At 42.0% G+C, this 19,317-nt stretch overlaps 1 protein-coding gene across 1 annotated transcript in view; it reads right to left on the reverse strand.

The window, feature by feature from the left end:
- umad1 (UBAP1-MVB12-associated (UMA) domain containing 1) overlaps nucleotides 1–19,317 on the reverse strand; it is an 87,099-nt gene that overhangs the window by 21,726 nt on the left and 46,056 nt on the right. Inside the window, exon 3 of the mRNA XM_063043805.1 lies at nucleotides 14,342–14,424. Within this exon, the coding sequence (XP_062899875.1) occupies nucleotides 14,342–14,424 (83 nt within the window). The remainder of the gene's footprint in view (nucleotides 1–14,341; nucleotides 14,425–19,317) is intronic.

Here is a 19,317-nt window from a genome sequence, read left to right on the forward strand (position 1 = left end):
CCTTTGAAGTGGCCTTTCAGATCCTCAAGCATTTTCAGTTACATCATGACATGCCCCATTTGTATCCCTTCACAGTCCAGTACGAGATGTGTTTTGGGCAATTTTATCACTTAACACCAAAAAACAAATTCCAATTGTCAATTAATTTATCATGCTCTTAACTCTGAGTCTCCTTCCGTTTCACTAGAAGGCACTCTACACAGAGTAAGCTGGCCACCATTCTTGGTGTGAGTGAAAGCAGATAATTAGTTTAAACTCCCTCTGGCTATTATGTTCACCAATGCAAGAACAGATGAGCACGATGGGAAATCACAGTTTTGGCCTGCAACGAGCATATGCATTAATATAGGGAGTGCAGAGTGCGGGGTTGGGCTTGCCCACAAAACTCACCTCTATAATTAAGTAGCCAGCTAACTATTTGCCAAGCTAGGTCAAGGTACCAGAGAGAAAACAATACTCATAGGAACTGGCAAAAATCAGTGTGCTCAGATCTAGCAAGCATTTGACAATAGCAAGCCTTGCAAAATTCTCCTGTCACCTGGTGTTTGGTGTCAAGTGATAAAACTGCCCAAAACACATCTCGTACTTGACTGTGAAGGGATAGAAGTGGGGCATGTCATGATGTAACTGAAAATGCTTGAGAATCTGAAGACCACTTCAGTACCCATGTCTTTATAATAAGAATTAATATGCAACATCAAAAAGGATTAGGGCAATTAAAACTGTTAACATACAAATCATGAACCTCACTGTGGCCTTATATTTATACCAGGGATAATGTTTATGCAAACAATATCTGTACTGGTCACATCTAAAGCTATATTAAACTAAACATGCCTTGTATTAATATGTTGAACATCTTTTGAAACTTACCCTGAACAGTCCTGTGCAGGATCTTGACCTGAAACACTGACAAATCCTACCCTCATCCCTTTTAAACTGAACTGACAATAGATATTTAATTAGAATTTAATGGAAAAGGTTGATGGTGAAAATTAAATCGCGCTACAAGGGGAACTCCTGAAATGATCTACAGGCTGTTTTTTGTATACAATTGTTACAATTTTTATTGAAGAATATTGAAAGGTATTTGAGGGAAGAAATTGTGAATTTCAGAAACAACTGGACCATCAGACACCATCTCATGACGTTATGGCTAATTAGATAAAGGTATAATTACAAATGGTTCCCACTTGGTCATCTAAATGGAGGCAACATAGAAAACAATTCCATTGTGAATTGTACGCCCACAGGCTGTGGTACAGAAGAGTTGGTGCAAAGTGGAGGATAAATGGTTGTACAACATGGATAACAGTGATACATTTTTGGGTAACAAAACACTCCACCTTCTATCAGGCTTGTTAAGATTGAGATCAAGCTTTTAATCACCAGAGTTACTTTCCTTTTTGTATATACTTGGTAAGAGCACCGCAAATCATTTTCCATTTATAAAGGTGATAAATGAATTCCGTAATTGTCAGAAATTCATCACGGACTGAAAGTAGTTCCATTTGTTTTTCATTATTACTTCTTTGTTGACTGTTACAAAGTCAAATTTACAGGCGATGAACCAGTTTCATCCAGCTTACAGAACAGTGGCAATATTTGTGTCACCCACCCTGGTGTACGTGTCGTGCTTGTATACGATGGTCCTGATATTGTAGCTATGCACTGCAATATGGTTCAGCAGCTATGTAACAACTGTACAGCTTCCCAACACCATGTACTTCAAGTGTGGTTAGGATTAGCTGGCCACTGAATGTAGTTTGCTGGAGCCCCAAAATGATTTTTATCACAGTCTCCAGTCACCACTGTTAACAGATTGTAATGGACAAGGGGAAATTAGCACAGCAGTTGGGACCTGCAACGATCAGTATTGATCATATTGAATCATCAGTCACGATTATATCAATATTTCCTGACTAAAGTGTCGAAGAAAGAAAAGTTGAAGATGTAATTGAAGGGGAAGATCACTCTGGTAAGCCAGTATACTACCACTTCCTAAAGAAAAAACATCACTACCAGAAGCATTGCTTTTTTGCAAAGAAAAATCTTACTTCATTCAGAAATAAAATGGGTCTCCATAAGCTCTATCAACAATTTTCACAATCGTGTCTGTACTAGTCTTAAAACAGTCCAGTTTGCGACCCAAAATAAATTTGGGTTGATTTTGGTTACAAGTGTTACGTACCCCGTAACTGGGTTGCCAAACCAGCAGAAATGGATCACTCAGTTAGAGTCTGGATTACTAGAACTAAGAAAGTTTTATTAAAGAAACAAGCAACACAGTACTCTAATCAAACGGATAATAAATGCAATAGTTCAGCAATGATAAACACACATGTACACAGAATTAAGATAACAGGATCAATCAAGCTCTATCGTTGTCTAGGGGTAAATGACCAGTTCCAAAGTGACGCAAAGTTCAGTTCAATTTAGTTCAGTTCAGTTCGCAGTAATCGCTGCCGTGGGAGATGGACAGTGGGGGGAAGGAGGGAGAGAGCAAAACGAATGAATATTCAAACGGCTTCCACACAGACCTTCGCAGTCAGCTTTCGGGCGAGCCCTTTGTGATGTCATCTGAGGTCACCGACCGTGACCCCCTCCGTTTCCAGATACGATCCTTTCTCTGCGGTGAACCTGGCACCCAGGCAAGGGTGGACACACACCAGGTTCCCGCCGATCGTGCCTTTCCACCCTGTGCGTCTCTGGCTTGATCCCGCGACCAGCCATACAAAACTTCCCACCAACTTGTAGGAGACGCACCGCTTCCAGGGTCTCGTTACCTCGGGGTGTCGTGTGAGTCTTGCCTTAGCGAACCTGTCCCTTTTTATCCCCCTGCTGGGGTATCGCCTGTCCATCACTTCAAACAGTTCAGGGTTCAAAGGGGGAGCCGATCTTGACAGCTCTCCTTCCGTTAAACTCTCCCGTCCCTTCATTAACATCTCCAAATGCTGCTCCATTGTTTTCCTTACCTCTCTTTCTCCTGAAGACAGGTGGCAGACCAACTGCTGATCCCACTGGTGCCAGCACAGGACAGCTAACATCTTAATCTATATGTATTCTCGTCACACTTCCCACCTTTAAGGATTTTTACCGGGGTAAAAATTACAAACATGAATACATTATTTGATACATACAAATACACATCTTTATCAGCTATTTAGCTAATACAGCGAATTTGAAGTTGTCAACACCTTGACAGTCAGCCATCACATTTTCTGTTCCTTTTATATGTGTTATTAATAATCCCTTAGACCAGGCTCCAACTTAGCAAACTTCATAGTGGCCAAAAACACTGATGAATTGCGATCAATGTAACCTCTCATTGGGTTTCGTCCCGGACCACAATAACAAGGGTGGCCCCATTCTGACTTAGTTTTCTCTTGCAAGGGCTTAGTAGGAGGGGGAGGGGTAGTAACCGCAGAGTTATTGCAAAACTTCCTACAGTACCCCACCATCTCCAAGAGCCTTCTGAGGGCCCTCTTGTCTGTCGGGGTTGGGATGTCAGAGATAGCCCGCACTTTAGCTTGCATCGCTGCCAGCTGCCCCTGTGTCACCACAATTCCCAGGTAAGTGACCTTCGTGTGGCCGAACTCATTTTTTTCAAGGTTCACTATCAAGCTGGCTTCAGACAGCCGTATTATATCGCCAATACACACCTCTGTGTTCGTCAGCCCTTTCGTCACTGAATTACTCATTCTATAGGGTGTTGATCGCTAGGCTGGCCTAGAGTAACAAACACCACCCAACGTCCCAGTTCTTTGCATCGCCTCGGGACAATCAAACACACGTGTGCGAGTCGTTTAATTACTTCTCCTCAAGAGTCGCTTTGTTCGGGGATTAAGGGAGAGACTTTATCAGCAGAGCTGGCCAAAACAACAGCTTTCTCCCATCTGGTCGATACCATACTCATCTTTTCAAAATGGTTTTTTTCTCTTATCAGGTGGACCCTAGCTTCATTGACTTCCGCGCTAACACCGACTAGGTTTGTTAGCATATCAAAAGCCTGTGACTGTCTCAATTCGCGTCGGCCATAATCAATAACATCCTTCCTCCGGTGCAGCCGGTAAACCTCTTTCATGATTCCACCAACTGTTTCCTCCAGCACCGCAAAATGTCCACCGGGGGGTACCTTGTGGGCCAGGTTAAAAATTTCATCCCCATAACTCTTTTGCACCACCTCCCATTCCTCATCTGCGGGTACGGTACTTGGTCTCCCTTTCTTCCTTAGCACTTCCTCCTCCCCACAGTAGCCTACTGGTTGCCTTGTTAATTCTGCATCAGAGACAGCTGTCTCTGCCAAGACCATCAGCCCCTCATCTCGCTCCTGCGCCTGCACAAATTCTTTCCTGGCTAATGCTAAGTCTGTCTCAGCTCCCTCACTACCTCTTGTTTCACTACACTCCTTCTTTTCACTTTCTACCTCCTTCTCGTACAAGGCTGGCAGAAACGTCTCAGCTAAATTTACTACCGCAGTCCCGTGATGAACCTGTGAGTCCATGGGCGGGGCCTCAATGCTGGCAGGCTGACCCGTCAAACTCACGACTGGGAACACGATTCCCCCGGCGAGGTCATTGCCGAGCAAGACTTCCACGCCTTTCATCGGTAATTCGGGCCTCACCCCGATCGTGACTAGTCCAGAGACCAGGTTGCTTTGTAAGTGTATCTGGTGCAAAGGGACTGCCTCTGTCCCTTCCCCAATACCTTTGACCTTGACCTCCCCAGTCTGGGTCTCTGAGCTAAACTCTAATACAGTCTTCAGTATCAGTGACTGACACGCTCCCATGTCTCTCCAGATCCACACTGGAACTGGCTTTAATCCCTCCTTCACTGACACCAATCCGGCCGAGATAAACCTCTCGCGCCCTTCCTGAACTTTGACAGACCTGTCCTTTCCTAGCGGTTCGTTTACCAGCTCGATACAGCCAGTCAAAATCGCCGTTTTTCCTTTTCCCGTCTCCTTCTTTGGGGCAAAGCACCTGGACGCAAAGTGTCCAACTTTCCCACAATTATAACAGACGACCCCAGGAGACTTCCTACCAGACTGCTCCCAGTCTACCTTATCCTTCTCATTAGTCCCCAGCTTACTTTCTAACTTTTCTGGCGGACTCTCCCCGCCGTCCTGACTACCCTTCTGGTAGCCTTTACTCGGGGCAAACTTCATTTTATGCGTCAACGCATACTCATCCGCTAACTTAGCAGTTGCTGCTAATGTGGCTGCCTCTTTCTCATCTAGGTAGGGTCTCATACCCTCAGGGACACAACCTTTAAACTGCTCAATCAAGATCAGCTGTAGCAGTCTGTCATAATCCCCCTCTACCCCCTTCAAGGCGCACCAATGCTCACAATATGTCTGCATCTCACGGGCAAACTCTAAATACGTGCGGTCCCACTGCTTCCTCGCATTCCGGAACCTCTGCCGGTATGCCTCCAGGACCAACTCATAAATCCTGAGGATGGCCTCTTTCACCACCTCATACCTCTGGGCATCTTCCGCGGACAAAGCTGTGGAAGCTTGTTGGGCTTTCCCTTTCAGTACACTCTGAAGCAAAACAGCCCACTTATCCCTCGGCCAGTCCTGACTTGTAGCAACTTTTTCAAAATGGAGAAAGTATCGATCCACGTCGGTATCGTCAAATGGGGGAACCAGCCTAACCTCCTGGGTCGCCCGGAACCCTCCACCTTGGTTCGGCACGAGCCCCTGCTCTGCCCTTATCTTTAACTTCTCCAGCTCGAATTCCCTTTCCCTCTGTTTCTCCTCTCGCTCCAACTGTCTCTCTCTCTCTCTCTCTCTCCTGCCTTTCTAACTGTTTCTCTTTCTCCTGCCTTTCTAACTCTCTCTTTCTCCTGCCTTTCCAACTCTCTCTTTCTCCTGCCTTTCTAACTCTCTCTCTTTCTCCTGCCTTTCTAACTCTCTCTCTTTCTCCCACCTTTCTAACTGCTTCTCTTCGTGTTCTAACTGCCGTACCCGGAACTCGTGCTCGAGTCTCAGTTTTTCAAGCTGCACCTGTACCGTGTCTCCAGCAGGTTTTTCAATAGACACCACCTCCAGCTCGCCTTGGGGAAACACACCTTTAGATACATAGTGCTCTACGATAGCTCTGTGTATCTCCTCTCTCCTCATTGTCGACTTCCCCTTAGCAAGATTCAACCGTTTGGCCACAGCTACCAATTCCATTTTCCTGGCATCCTCTAATGCCTCCAGGTTGGCGCCTTTATAAATTCCTCAGCCTCCATTTCTGCTGTTTGTCTTTTCTTTCTTTCGGGAATTTTAACCCAATCAATTTACTCCGTCCCAAATTTAGCGTTCAAAATCGCGGACGAGAACCCCACTTATGTTACGTACCCCGTAACTGGGTTGCCAAACCAGCAGAAATGGATCACTCAGTTGGAGTCTGGATTACTAGAACTAAGAAAGTTTTATTAAAGAAACAAGCAACACAGTACTCCAATCAAATGGATAATAAATGCAACAGTTCAGCAATGATAAACACACATGTACACAGAATTAAGATAACAGGATCAATCAAGCTCTATCGTTGTCTAGGGGTAAATGACCAGTTCCAAAGTGACGCAAAGTTCAGTTCAATTTAGTTCAGTTCAGTTCGCAGTAATCGCTGCTGTGGGAGATGGACAGTGGGGGAAGGAGAGAGAGAGAGCAAAACGAATGAATATTCAAACGGCTTCCACACAGACCTTCGCAGTCAGCTTTCGGGCGAGCCCTTTGTGATGTCATCTGAGGTCACCGACCGTGACCCCCTCCGTTTCCAGATACGATCCTTTCTCTGCGGTGAACCTGGCACCCAGGCAAGGGTGGACACACACCAGGTTCCCGCCGATCGTACCTTTCCACCCTGTGCGTCTCTGGCTTGATCCCGCGACCAGCCATCCAAAACTTCCCACCGACTTGTGGGAGACGCACCGCTTCCAGGGTCTCGTTACCTTGGGGTGTCGTGTGAGTTTTGCCTTAGCGAACCTGTCCCTTTTTATCCCCCTGCTGGGGTATCGCCTGTCCATCACTTCAAACAGTTCAGGGTTCAAAGGGGGAGCCGATCTTGACAGCTCTCCTTCCGTTAAACTCTCCCGTCCCTTCATTAACATCTCCAAATGCTGCTCCATTGTTTTCCTTACCTCTCTTTCTCCTGAAGACAGGTGGCAGACCAACTGCTGATCCCACTGGTGCCAGCACAGGACAGCTAACATCTTAATCTATGTGTATTCTCGTCACACAAGTTACAAATGCGAGCATAAATTATGAAATTAATGTGTGCATTTGTCAATGTAAATTCAAAAACCACATGCTGAATGTGTAAATACAAATATCTATGGCAAAAGGACATACATTCAAAGATGGCACGAAGCAAACCATGGTGACAAACATGTTTAGTACATTGGTGAGTTAAGTGAACATTCCTGATGGTATTTTCCTCTAAAATGACCCCAACATGTATGATATACATGGTAAAAAATTGTAAAATTAATATACTATCTCCCTTTTAACCTCCCACCTACAGTTCTACGTTCTTCTATTCTCCTGACGTATGCCACTGCTTTTGGCTATAGAGAAAATCAATTATTTGATCAAATAATGTTGTTGCTGGGTTTATAATTTCACAATTGATAAGACCATAATGCCATATGACATAGGAGCAGAATTAGGTCATTCAGCTCATCAAGTCTGCTCTGCTATTCCACTATGGTTGGTTTGTTTTACCTCTCAATCCTGTCCTCCTGTCTTCTCCCCATAACCCCTGACGGCTTTATCAAGAACCTAACAACCTCCCCTTTCAATATGCCCAATGACTTGGCCTCCACAGATGTCTGTGGCAGTGAATTCCACAGATTCACTGGCAGCTGGCTAAAGAAATTCCTCACTTCTCTTCTAAATGGTCATCCCTCAATTCTGAGGTTGTACCCTCTGATCCTAGATTCCCCAATATCGGAGATATCCATTCTGTCTAGGCCTTTCAATTTTCGATAGGTTTCAATGAGATCCCTCCTTCCTTCTTCTAAACTCCAGTGTGTACAGGCCCAGAGCCATCAAACGCTCCTCATATATTAACCCTGTCCTTCCCAGAATCTTTCTTGTGAACCTCCTCTGGATCCCAGCAGATTTTTTCTTGGATAAGCGGCCCAAAACTGCTCATAATACTCCAACTGTGGTCTGACCAATGCCTTATAAAGCCTCAATATTACATCCTTGCTTATATATTCAAGGCCTCTCAAAATGACTCCTAATATTGCACTTGCCCTCCTTACCACTGATTTCTGATTTTTCTTTGTTTAGAAAGTCATCTGCATCTTTATTCCTTCTATAAAGGTGCATGACCATACACTCCCCAACAGTATATTCCATCTGCCAATTCTTTGCCCATTCTCTCGATCTGTCCAAGTCCTTCCGCAGACCCCCTGCTTCCCCAATTCTATCAGCCCCTCCACCTATCTTTTTATCATCTGCAAATTTGGCCATAGAGCCATTAATATCTTCATGCAAATCATTGACATAAAATGTAAAAGAAGCAGTCCCAACACCAATGCCGGCAGAACACCACGAGTCACCAGCCATTGACAATAGCCCCCCTTTATTCTGACTTTTTGCCTCCTGTCAATCTTCCATCCAAGCTAGAATCTTCCTTGTAATAACAAGGGCTCACAGTAAGAAGCTCCATGTGCAGCACCCTGACCAAGAACTGAAAATCCAATTAAACAATATCCACTGACTCTTCTTTGTTTATCCTGCTTGTTATTTCCTCAAAGAATTCTAACAGATGTATCAGACAAGATTTCCCCTGAAGGAAACCATTCTGACTTTGGCCTACTTTATTATGCACCTCCAAGTACCCCAAAACCTCATCCTTAATGATAGACTCCAACATTTTCCCAACTACTGGCAGCATCAGGTTAACTGGCTTACAATTTCCTTTCTTCTCCCTCCTTCCCTTCTAAAAGAGTGGAGTTACACTTGCAGTTCCAATTTTCCCGACCTCCGGAACCATTTCAGAATTTAGTGATTCCTGAACGATCATTACTAATGCCTCCATAATCTCTTCAACTATTGCCTTCAGAACCGTTGGATGTCTTCCATCCATCTGGTCCAAGTGACCTATCTACACTCAGACTTTAAATTTCCCAAGAACTTTCTTCCTAGAAATAGCAGATATACTCACTTCTGCCTCCTGACACACTCAAATTTCTGGCATACTGACGTCTTCCATTGTGAAGACCAACACAAACATATTCAAGGAAGCATTTATATTTTGTGTTATTGCACATCTTAATAAGTGATTTGTGAGAAACATTATCAGTTAATGTAGTCTAGGAAGGCAAAGTTAAATCCTTGCCCCATGCTACCACATTGAACTGCATTTCAGTTACTTGAACCTTGTCTCTTTTCAATTGAAGTGAAGAGATTTGTTTGAATACAAAAGAATGACATGGATCTTCATTTCTAAACTATCCAAAAAAAATTACTATATTCACAAAAGACACCACTGATTAGCACTGCAGAAGATGTTTGCTAAAACTTGAGTAAAATGCAGACTCACATTTGCTTCTTTTAATTTAAATGAAGCACTGGAAAAAGAAAGCAGAACTTTCTGCATATTACCAAATAAATACTAGATTTCAAAGTTTACAAATGCTAGCCACAACGCAACATATATATCTACACTCATTCGTTTGAGACATATTATTGAGAAATAGGAATGCCAAAAAATTCCTAATATTATATGAATTGCGAAGAGATGGTGGCATTACAAGTATAAATAAACTGTTTAGGATTAACTTGAACTAAATAACTCTCAGAAAGATAATTTATCTGTGTTGTAAAAGACCTACAATTCAACTCCAGGAGTTGTTACAATTGAAATTGCTACCTTTTTGTCAATAACTTTTTATTTATTTTACCGACTTTGGCAATTGTACATTCCTATTATAATTTCTTATCATTATATTTGGAATGGAGGGCTGTCATCATTAACAGAGGAACCCTTAACCTGGTTGGTGATAAACTTTGTAAGTTAACCATTTAAAAATGAGCATCATTGCCCATTACAATCAAAGGCAATCAACCTGGCACTATAGACCATATTAAAATGTTGATATTTTAATATGCTTTCAGAGTGGAAGCTTGCTCGAGTAAAAGACAATTAAATTTCTGTATGATCTCCTGTAAGCTATAGAAGGTATTTTGAAAACTCTTAAACTAAAGCACAAACAGTTGTATAAAAACACAATACTAACACAACATATCTGCCATTCCTGGTGAAACTACGGTCCTAAACTAATTCTGGAAGTTTTTGGACTGAAAATGTTTAGAAAATATTTAAGCATTAATCAATTCATCTCACTGAAAGGATAGATACCTTTTCTAAAGTGGCTAATAGATTTATAGCAACTCATCAAATTAATCAGTTTCATAGTTTTTCAGAGCCTCCAAAACATGGAAGATATTATACGTTAGTGCAAGTTCGCTATTTAGGAAATTATGGGTTTAAACTAATCCTCTCCCCAGAACCAACACATGAAAATAGATTATCCGTTGTGCTTTTCCATTGCTATTTATGGGACAGCATCCACTGCTCTGTGTAATAATCATACTCCATAAGGCAAAGGAGGCAGAATTAGGCCATTCGGCTCATTGAGTTTTCTGATTTATTTTCTCTCTCAACCCCATCCTCCTGCCCTCTCCCTTTAATTATTATGTTTTTACTAACCTCCCACATCATGGAACTGGACTCTCTCACAGTGGTGTCAGAAAAGAGGATGCTGTCCAAGTTGCATGCCATCTTGGTCAATGTCTCCCATCCACTACATAATGTACTGGTTGGGCACAGGAGTACATTCAGCCAGAGACTCATTCCACCGAGATACAGCACAGAGCATCATAGGAAGTCATTCCTGCCTGTGGCCATCAAACTTTACAACTCCTCCCTTGGAAGGTCAGACACTCAGAGCCAATATGCTGATCCTGGACTTATTTCCATCTGGCATAAGTTACATATTATTATTTAATTATTTATGGTTTTATATTGCTAGATTTATACTCTATTCTTGGTTGGTGCAACCGTAACGAAACCCAATTTCCCTCAGGATCAATAAAGTATATCTATCTATCTACCTACTTGCCACCCGACATGCATTTAACGTTGATTAGCCAGGCTACCCATATTTTGGGGAAATGGTAGGTATTAGAAATGGGAAAAACCAGATCAACCAAGTTAAGCAGAATGATAGACATGCTAACATCTGTAGGCAGGATATTACAAACTTAGTTCTGAAGCAGCAATGAAAAGTTGGCAATTCCTTTGGCCACAATCTGGCCCAGTATATTGTTAGACTGTTGCCAATGCATATTAAATATAATTCTCTGTAGTTATCCAGACCAGAAGCTTGAAAATCCTAAAGATCAAGGTGAGAGCAGTTAGCATTCTTCCTAGTGCTCACCCCACACACTTGTGGGCTGCAGAAGTATTCTGGGCTGTAGAGTTAGGATCTCCATTTCCAATTTTCTGGAAAGTGGAGTCATGCCATGTTCGCACTGAATTATCAACATTAGTATTCAATGCTGATTTACAAATCACTATCATTATCAAGTTTATCCCTATTTCATTGTCACATATAGGTAATACTTCTCACACAGCCACAAGTTCTAAAGACAAAATGAATGAGCAATAAACATAAGTTTAAATCTCACCAATAGTAACAGGGGAATTTAAATTCAGTGAGTTGTGAAGTTGACTTGTCATGATAATCCTTCATTCTCATTAATGTACAGCATGAGTAAGAAATCAAACACCTTTTGCCAGTCTATTCTCTAGATTCATCTTAAATGCCCTCCGAAATGGCTCAACAAGCCATTCAGTTCAAGGACATGTAGGAATACTAGCCTCATCAGTGACACCCACATCTTCTAAGTAAACATTTAAAAACTGTACATTAAATGTTACCAACATATTTTTCAAGTTTCTTGACCAAAGAGCTTTATTACCAAATCTATTGTGTAGAGTCACAGAAATAGGCCCTTTGGCCCATCTAGTCCATTCTGAAACCATTTAAACTGCCGACTCTCATCGACCTGCACCACGACCACAGCCCTCCATACCCTTCCCATCCACGTACCTATCCAAAACCTTGCTTAAACATTGAAATCGAGCTCACATGCACACTCTTGCACTGACTGTTTGTTCCCCACTCTCACAACCATCTGAGTGAAAACCTTTCCCCTCATGGTCCCCTTAAGCTCTTCACCTTTCTCCCTTAATCCATGACCTTGGGTTATAGTCCCACCCAACTTCACTAGGAAAACGCCTGCTTGCATTTACCTTATCATTACTCCTCATAATTTTGTATACCTCTATCAAATCTCCTCTCAATCTTCTATGTTCCAAGAAATAAAGTCCTAACCTATTCAATCTTTCCTTACGACTCGTCCTCCAGACCAGAAAACATACTTGTAAATTTTATCTGTTCTATTTCAACCTTAATTACATCTTTCTTGTAGGTAGGTGACCAAAACTGCATGCAATACTCCAAATTAGATTCACCAACATCATATACAACTTCAACCATAAAATCCCATTTCCTGTGCTCAATAGTTTGATTTACGAAGGGCAACGTGTCAAAAGCTTTTTTTATGACTCTATCTCCCACCTGTGATGCCACTTTTGATGAATTATGGACCCATATTCCCAGACCTCATCTTGTGACTGAAGTCGAGGATTAACTTTATTTGCCATATACATTTACATGCTTTAGGAATTTGTGGTGGTGTGCTGGTCAGGGTGCAACATGCGACAAAGAAGAACAGTCAACAATTATAAGAATAAAGAATTATATAAAAAATAAACTTACAGGTTGAAGTTTTGATATGGAAGAAAATGTGCACAAATACAAATATCAGCATGTACAGTATTTACAATGTAAATTACATTATAAGAGTGGCTTAAAGTATTAGGGTGTAGTACAGTGGGGGGGGGTTATAGATAAAGGGCAGCATGGGGAAAGAAACTTTTAAGATGGTGTGATACTTTTTGTTTTAGTAGCCCTACAGTGCTTTCTAGAAGGGAGCTTTTGGAAAAGACAGCAGGACGAGCAGTGTCTGCAATAATTTTCCTTCCTGCTCTTTTGTCCTGGACACAGACAAGTCGTGCAGTGATGGTAAATTGCAGCTAATGACCTTGTTTGCTGACGCGACAGTTCACTGTAGATTTGTACATTGTGAGAGAATGCAGCACCAAACCAGACAGTAATGGCTGATGGGAGGATGCTCTCTATGATGGTAGTGTAGAATTGCACCACTATGTTCTGGGGAAGATGGAATTTTACCATCTGCTGCAAATAGTACATCCTCTAATGAGCCTTTTTGTTCCATGTTTTATTGTTTTACAACATTAACTCACAGTGGATTTAATTGGGGATTTTTTTTGACACTGATCAACAGAAAAAGTCTCTTTCGTGTCAGAGTGAAAACAGACGTCTACAAAGTGACGTAAATTTATTACAAATATAAAACATTAAATAATTAATTGCATGGGAATTCCCTCCCTTTAATATGACACAACTAGTCATCACTGGGGCAGCCAACTGGTTTTAGAAGTCACATCATTAGTTAAAATGGAGATCACTGTGTGCAGTGAAGTCAATTGATTGCAGTAAAATACACCTGGAAGGTCCAACTGCTGATGAGTCAGTATCCTGGCAAAAACTACACCATAAAGACAAAAGAACACTCCAAGCAGCTCCGTGAAAAGGTTATTGAAAAGCACAAGTCAGGAGATGGATTCAAGAGAATTTTCAAGTCACTGAATATCCCATGGAGTACAGTTAAGTCATTCATCAAGAAATGGAAAGCATATGGCACAGCTGTAAATCAGCCTCAAAATCTGAGTGACTGTGCAAGAAGGGGACAAGTGAATGAGGCCACCAAGAGCCCTCTGACAACTCAGGAGAAGTTTACAAGTTTCAGTGGCTGAGGTGGGAAAGACTGGCATTACAACAACTGTACCAGTCGCAGCTTTATGGGGGAGTGGCAAAGAGAAAGCTGATGTAGAAAGTTTGTCAGAATGCATGAGGGAGATTCTGAAGTCAGCAAAAACACACCATCTGTACCATGAAGCATGGTGGTGACTGCATCATGCTGTGGGGATGTTTCACTGGAGTAGGCCCTGGAAGGCTTCTAAAAGTAGAGGGCAAAATGAATGCAGCAAAATACAGGGAAATCCTGAAGCAGTCTGCAAGAGAACAGTGACTTGGGAGCAGATTTATTTTCCAGCAAGACAATAACACCAAGCATAAAGCCAAAGCTACACAGGAGCTTTCATCCTTTTATATTGTGTACCTGACTTTCTTGGTAGCATGCACTTGTTGCTTGATTTCCTGGCTCACGAGCCTGCAACGTTTCCTTTTCATTTGCTGTTTCTCCTGTAACAAATTATATCGACAAATTATTAGCTGATTCTTCCAAATTATGGCTACATTCTGTTGACAACGGTTAGTTTATCACTGGAATGGTCTTTGAGACCATACACTAAACTCAAAGTAAATTCTTGTGCTCTATATCATAAATATTTTATTTTATAAAGGAACATGATAGAACAGCCAAATAAAAAAGAGCTTTCTAATTCAAAACTGCAATGAAATAAATTGAAAACTTTCAGACAGAATTAAAAAAGCACAAAACACCGTAATAATCCTTAAATACAAAGCAGTAACTGCTTAAGGCTATTCAAATCATTATTTTCACACTGGGCCTGATTGCACTCAATTTGGTCCTCACCTACACTTCTGTGTCTTCATAAGACCGAACACAAAGATCTAAGGCTGTACTTATACTTTTTTCTAGTTATCTACGAAAACTACATGCACACAGATCAGTTCAAATAGATGTAGTTATAGCATTGGAAATTAAAATAAAGTAAAATAAAAATCTATAATCTTATTCAAATGAACGGACTCTCTCAGCCATGAAGAGTATAAAGCTGAGGAACGAGTTGCAAAGTGCATTTTATTGATGAGCTTTTTGCTTTTCTTTTCTTGTTTCAGTGTTTATTTATTGACATAGAGCGCAGAGTAGGCCTTTCAAGCCGTGCAACCAAGCAATCCCCCAATTTTATCCTAGTCTAATCATGAGACAATTTACAATAACCTACCAGCCATTAAATCTTTGTCATGTGGGAGGAAACCCACGTGGTCACGAGGAGAGCGCACAAATTCCTCATAGACAGCAGTGGGGATTGAATCAGGGTTAATGGTACTGTAAAGCATTGTACTAACCGACTACGCTACTATGCCACCCTATTCGAACATAAAAATCAGAGACAAGTTGAACTATGCACTGCAGTAAATTAGAACTGTGGACTAAACCTCAGTATGTTCCAGCCCAACAACACACTTATCACTTTCCATGAATAAAGCCAAATCTCAAACATCTCAAGCCACTGTCCTTTGGATGTCACAGCTTCTGATAGGATTTTTTGGGGGGACAATAATGTTTGCTAATGACAAGAAATTCCAAAATAAAATAAAAAATGGTAATCAGAACCATCACCAAAATCAGTAATCTCACCACAATTTAACATGAACAAAATCTGCAAGAAAATGTCTCGAACATGCAAGGCTATCTTATTGCATGGCAAATACTGTATAACCACATATAATTACTATAGGAATGGCATGTATTATTATAGGATTTTTAATTGAACCACAAGCTTGTTATGGGTGACATGGCATTTCATACAAAGGTGTGGGTGGTTTTACTCATGATCTTGTGAAATTTGAACATTTTGCACAAGATGCTTTCAAGAGAAAGGAGTTGTTTTTATGCATGTCCCATGTTGTACTACAGGATGGTGTTTTATACATCACTGAATATTAAGCACATTGCATTAATAGTAAATAATATTGAAAATGTAGTGGAAACAGAGCATAAAACAGACGAACAGAATTAGGCCACATGACCTATCGAGCATGCTCCGTAATCTATAATGGCTGATTTATTATCCTTCTCAACCCCATTCTCCTGCTTTTGCTCTCTAACCTTTAACATTCTGACTAACCGAGAAGCAATCTACCTCTGCTTAAAATATACTCAATGACTTGGCCTCCACAGTGGTCTGTGACAATGAGTTCCAGATTCACCACCCTCTAGCTAAAGAACTTCCTTCTCATCTGTTTTAAATGAATATCCCTCCATTCTAAGTTTATGCTCTCTGGTCCAAGACTCCCCACTATCAGAAACATCCTCTCCACTCTGACTAGGCCTTTCAATATTTAGAAACATAGAAAATAGGTGCAGGAGTAGGCCATTCAGCCCTTCGAGCCTGCACCGCCATTTATTATGATCATGGCTGATCATCCAACTCAGAACCCCACCCCAGCCTTCCCTCCATACCCACTGATCCCCGTAGCCACAAGGGCCATATCTAACTCCCTCTTAAATATAGCCAATGAACTGGCCTCAACTGTTTCCTGTGGCAGAGAATTCCACAGACTCACCACTCTCTGTGTGAAGAAGTTTTTTCCTAATCTCGGTCCTAAAAGGCTTCCCCTTTATCCTCAAACTGTGACCCCTCGTTCTGGACTTCCCCAACATCGGGAACAATCTTCCTGCATCTAGCCTGTCCAATCCCTTTAGGATTTTATACGTTTCAATCAGATCCCCCCTCAATCTTTTAAATTCCAACGAGTACAAGCCCAGTTCATCCAGTCTTTCTTCATATGAAAGTCCTGCCATCCCAGGAATCAATCTGGTGAACCTTCTTTGTACTCCCTCTAAGGCAAGGATGTCTTTCCTCAGATTAGGGGACCAAAACTGCACACAATACTCCAGGTGTGGTCTCACCAAGGCCTTGTACAACTGCAGTAGTACCTCCCTGCTCCTGTACTCGAATCCTCTCGCTATAAATGCCAGCATACCATTCGCCTTTTTCACCGCCTGCTGTACCTGCATGCCCACCTTCAATGACTGGTGTATAATGACACCCAGGTCTCGTTGCACCTCCCCTTTTCCTAATCGGTCACCATTCAGATAATAATCTGTTTTCCTATTTTTGCCACCAAAGTGGATAACTTCACATTTATCCACATTAAATTGCATCTGCCATGAATTTGCCCACTCACCCAACCTATCCAAGTCACTCTGCATCCTCTTAGCATCCTCCTCACAGCTAACACTGCCACCCAGCTTCGTGTCATCCGCAAACTTGGAGATGCTGCATTTAATTCCCTCATCCAAGTCATTAATATATATTGTAAACAACTGGGGTCCCAGCACTGAGCCTTGTGGTACCCCACTAGTCACCGCCTGCCATTCTGAAAAGGTCCCGTTTATTCCCACTCTTTCCTTCTTGTCTGCTAACCAACTCTCTATCCACATCAATACCTTACCCCCAATACCGTGTGCTTTAAGTTTGCACACTAATCTCCTGTGTGGGACCTTGTCAAAAGCCTTTTGAAAATCCAAATATACCACAACCACTGGCTCTCCCCTATCCACTCTACTAGTTACATCCTCAAAAAATTCTATGAGATTCGTCAGACATGATTTTCCTTTCACAAATCCATGCTGACTTTGTCCGATGATTTCACCGCTTTCCAAATGTGCTGTTATCACATCTTTGATAACTGACTCCAGCAGTTTCCCCACCACCGACGTTAGGCTAACCGGTCTTGGTAAGTTTCATTGAGATCCACTCTCATTCTTCTAAATTCCATTGATACAGTCCCAGAGCCATCAAATGCTCCTCATATGCTAACCCTTTCATTCGCAAAATAATCCTCGTGAACCTCCTCTGGATCTTCTCCAATGCCAGCACATCTTTTCTTAGATAAGGGGCCCAAAACTGTTCACAAAACTCCAAGTCCAGTCTGACCAATACCTTATAAAACCCTAGCATCACTTTTAGAAGGGAGGGAGGCGGAAGAAAGCAAATTATAGGCCAGCTTGCCTGACTTCAGTGATTGGGAAGATGTTGGAGTCCATTATTAAGGACAAGGTTTTGGGTACTTGGAGGCACATGATAAAGTAGGCCAAAATCAGCGTGGTTTTATAAAGGGGAAATCTTTCCCAACAAATCTTTTGGAATTCTTTGCTAGTCTAAAAATCCATCTCATAAGCATTCTACAAATTTCCTCTTTTGGGATCCAGCACCAACCTGATTTTCCCAGTCTACCTGCATATTGAAATCCCCCATGACTATCGTAACATTGCGCTTATTGCATGCCTTTTCCATTTCCCGTTGAAATGTATATCCCACGCCCTGGCTACTGCTCAGGTCCTGTGTACAACTCTTATCAGGGATTTTACTCTTGCAGTTGTGTTTTTTTTAAAACTCTACCCACAAGGATTCTACATCTTCTTGATTTCACTTTTTTTTAAACCAACAGCGCCACTCCACTGCGCCCCCCCCCCCGCCTACCTGCCTGTCCTTTCAGTACAAAGTGTATCTTTGGGTGTTAAGCTCCCAACTATGATCTTCCTTCAGCCACGACTCAAGATGCCCACAACGTCGTCCCTACTAATCTCTAACTGTGCTGCAAGATCATCTACCTTATTCCATACACTGTACATTCAAACATTATACCTTCAGTCCTGTATTCATTACTTTTTTCCACTTTGCTCCCATGTGACACTCCACCACATCCCACTGACTGCAATTTTGCCCTATCATCTGCCTATCCATCCTCACAATCTCATTATTCATTGGCTTGACTACCAACTGCCCCATCCTCAGTCCTATCACTCTGGTTCCCATCCCTCTGCCAAAGTAGTTTAAACTCTCCCCAATAGCTCTAGCAAAGCTGCCTATTGGAATTGGAATACCAATTATTTTAAAATCTTCATATAGAACGATTCTGATTCCTATTTCCCTCTCTTCCATAAAAATATTATGTTTCTGGGCCCATTTCCTTCAATTCTATTTTCAATTTTTCTTCTCCACACAATCTCACCTTAGTGTTTTGTCTACCTCTTCATGTCCTCTTAGGACCTTGTATATCTGAATAAAGTCACCCTTTCTTTTTCTAAATTCCATGGAATACAACCAAACTGTCCAGTCTCACTCAAAAGGACCACTCTCTCATTGCAGGAATCTCCTCTGGATTGCCTCCAATGCGATTACCCCACTTTACGGTGCCTGCGATCACCGACAGGGGTTTCAATTCCTACCACTGCTTGTAAGGATTTTGTATGTTCTCCCTGTGACCACATGGGTTTCCACAAGGCGCTCCAGCTTCTTCCCACATACCAAACACGTACAGGCTAGAGGTAGGGAGTCGTGGGCATGCTATGTTGGCACAGGAATTATGGCAACATTT

This window comes from Mobula hypostoma, chromosome 3 (genome assembly GCF_963921235.1).
Source record: "Mobula hypostoma chromosome 3, sMobHyp1.1, whole genome shotgun sequence".
Classification (NCBI taxonomy): Eukaryota; Metazoa; Chordata; class Chondrichthyes; order Myliobatiformes; family Myliobatidae; genus Mobula; species Mobula hypostoma.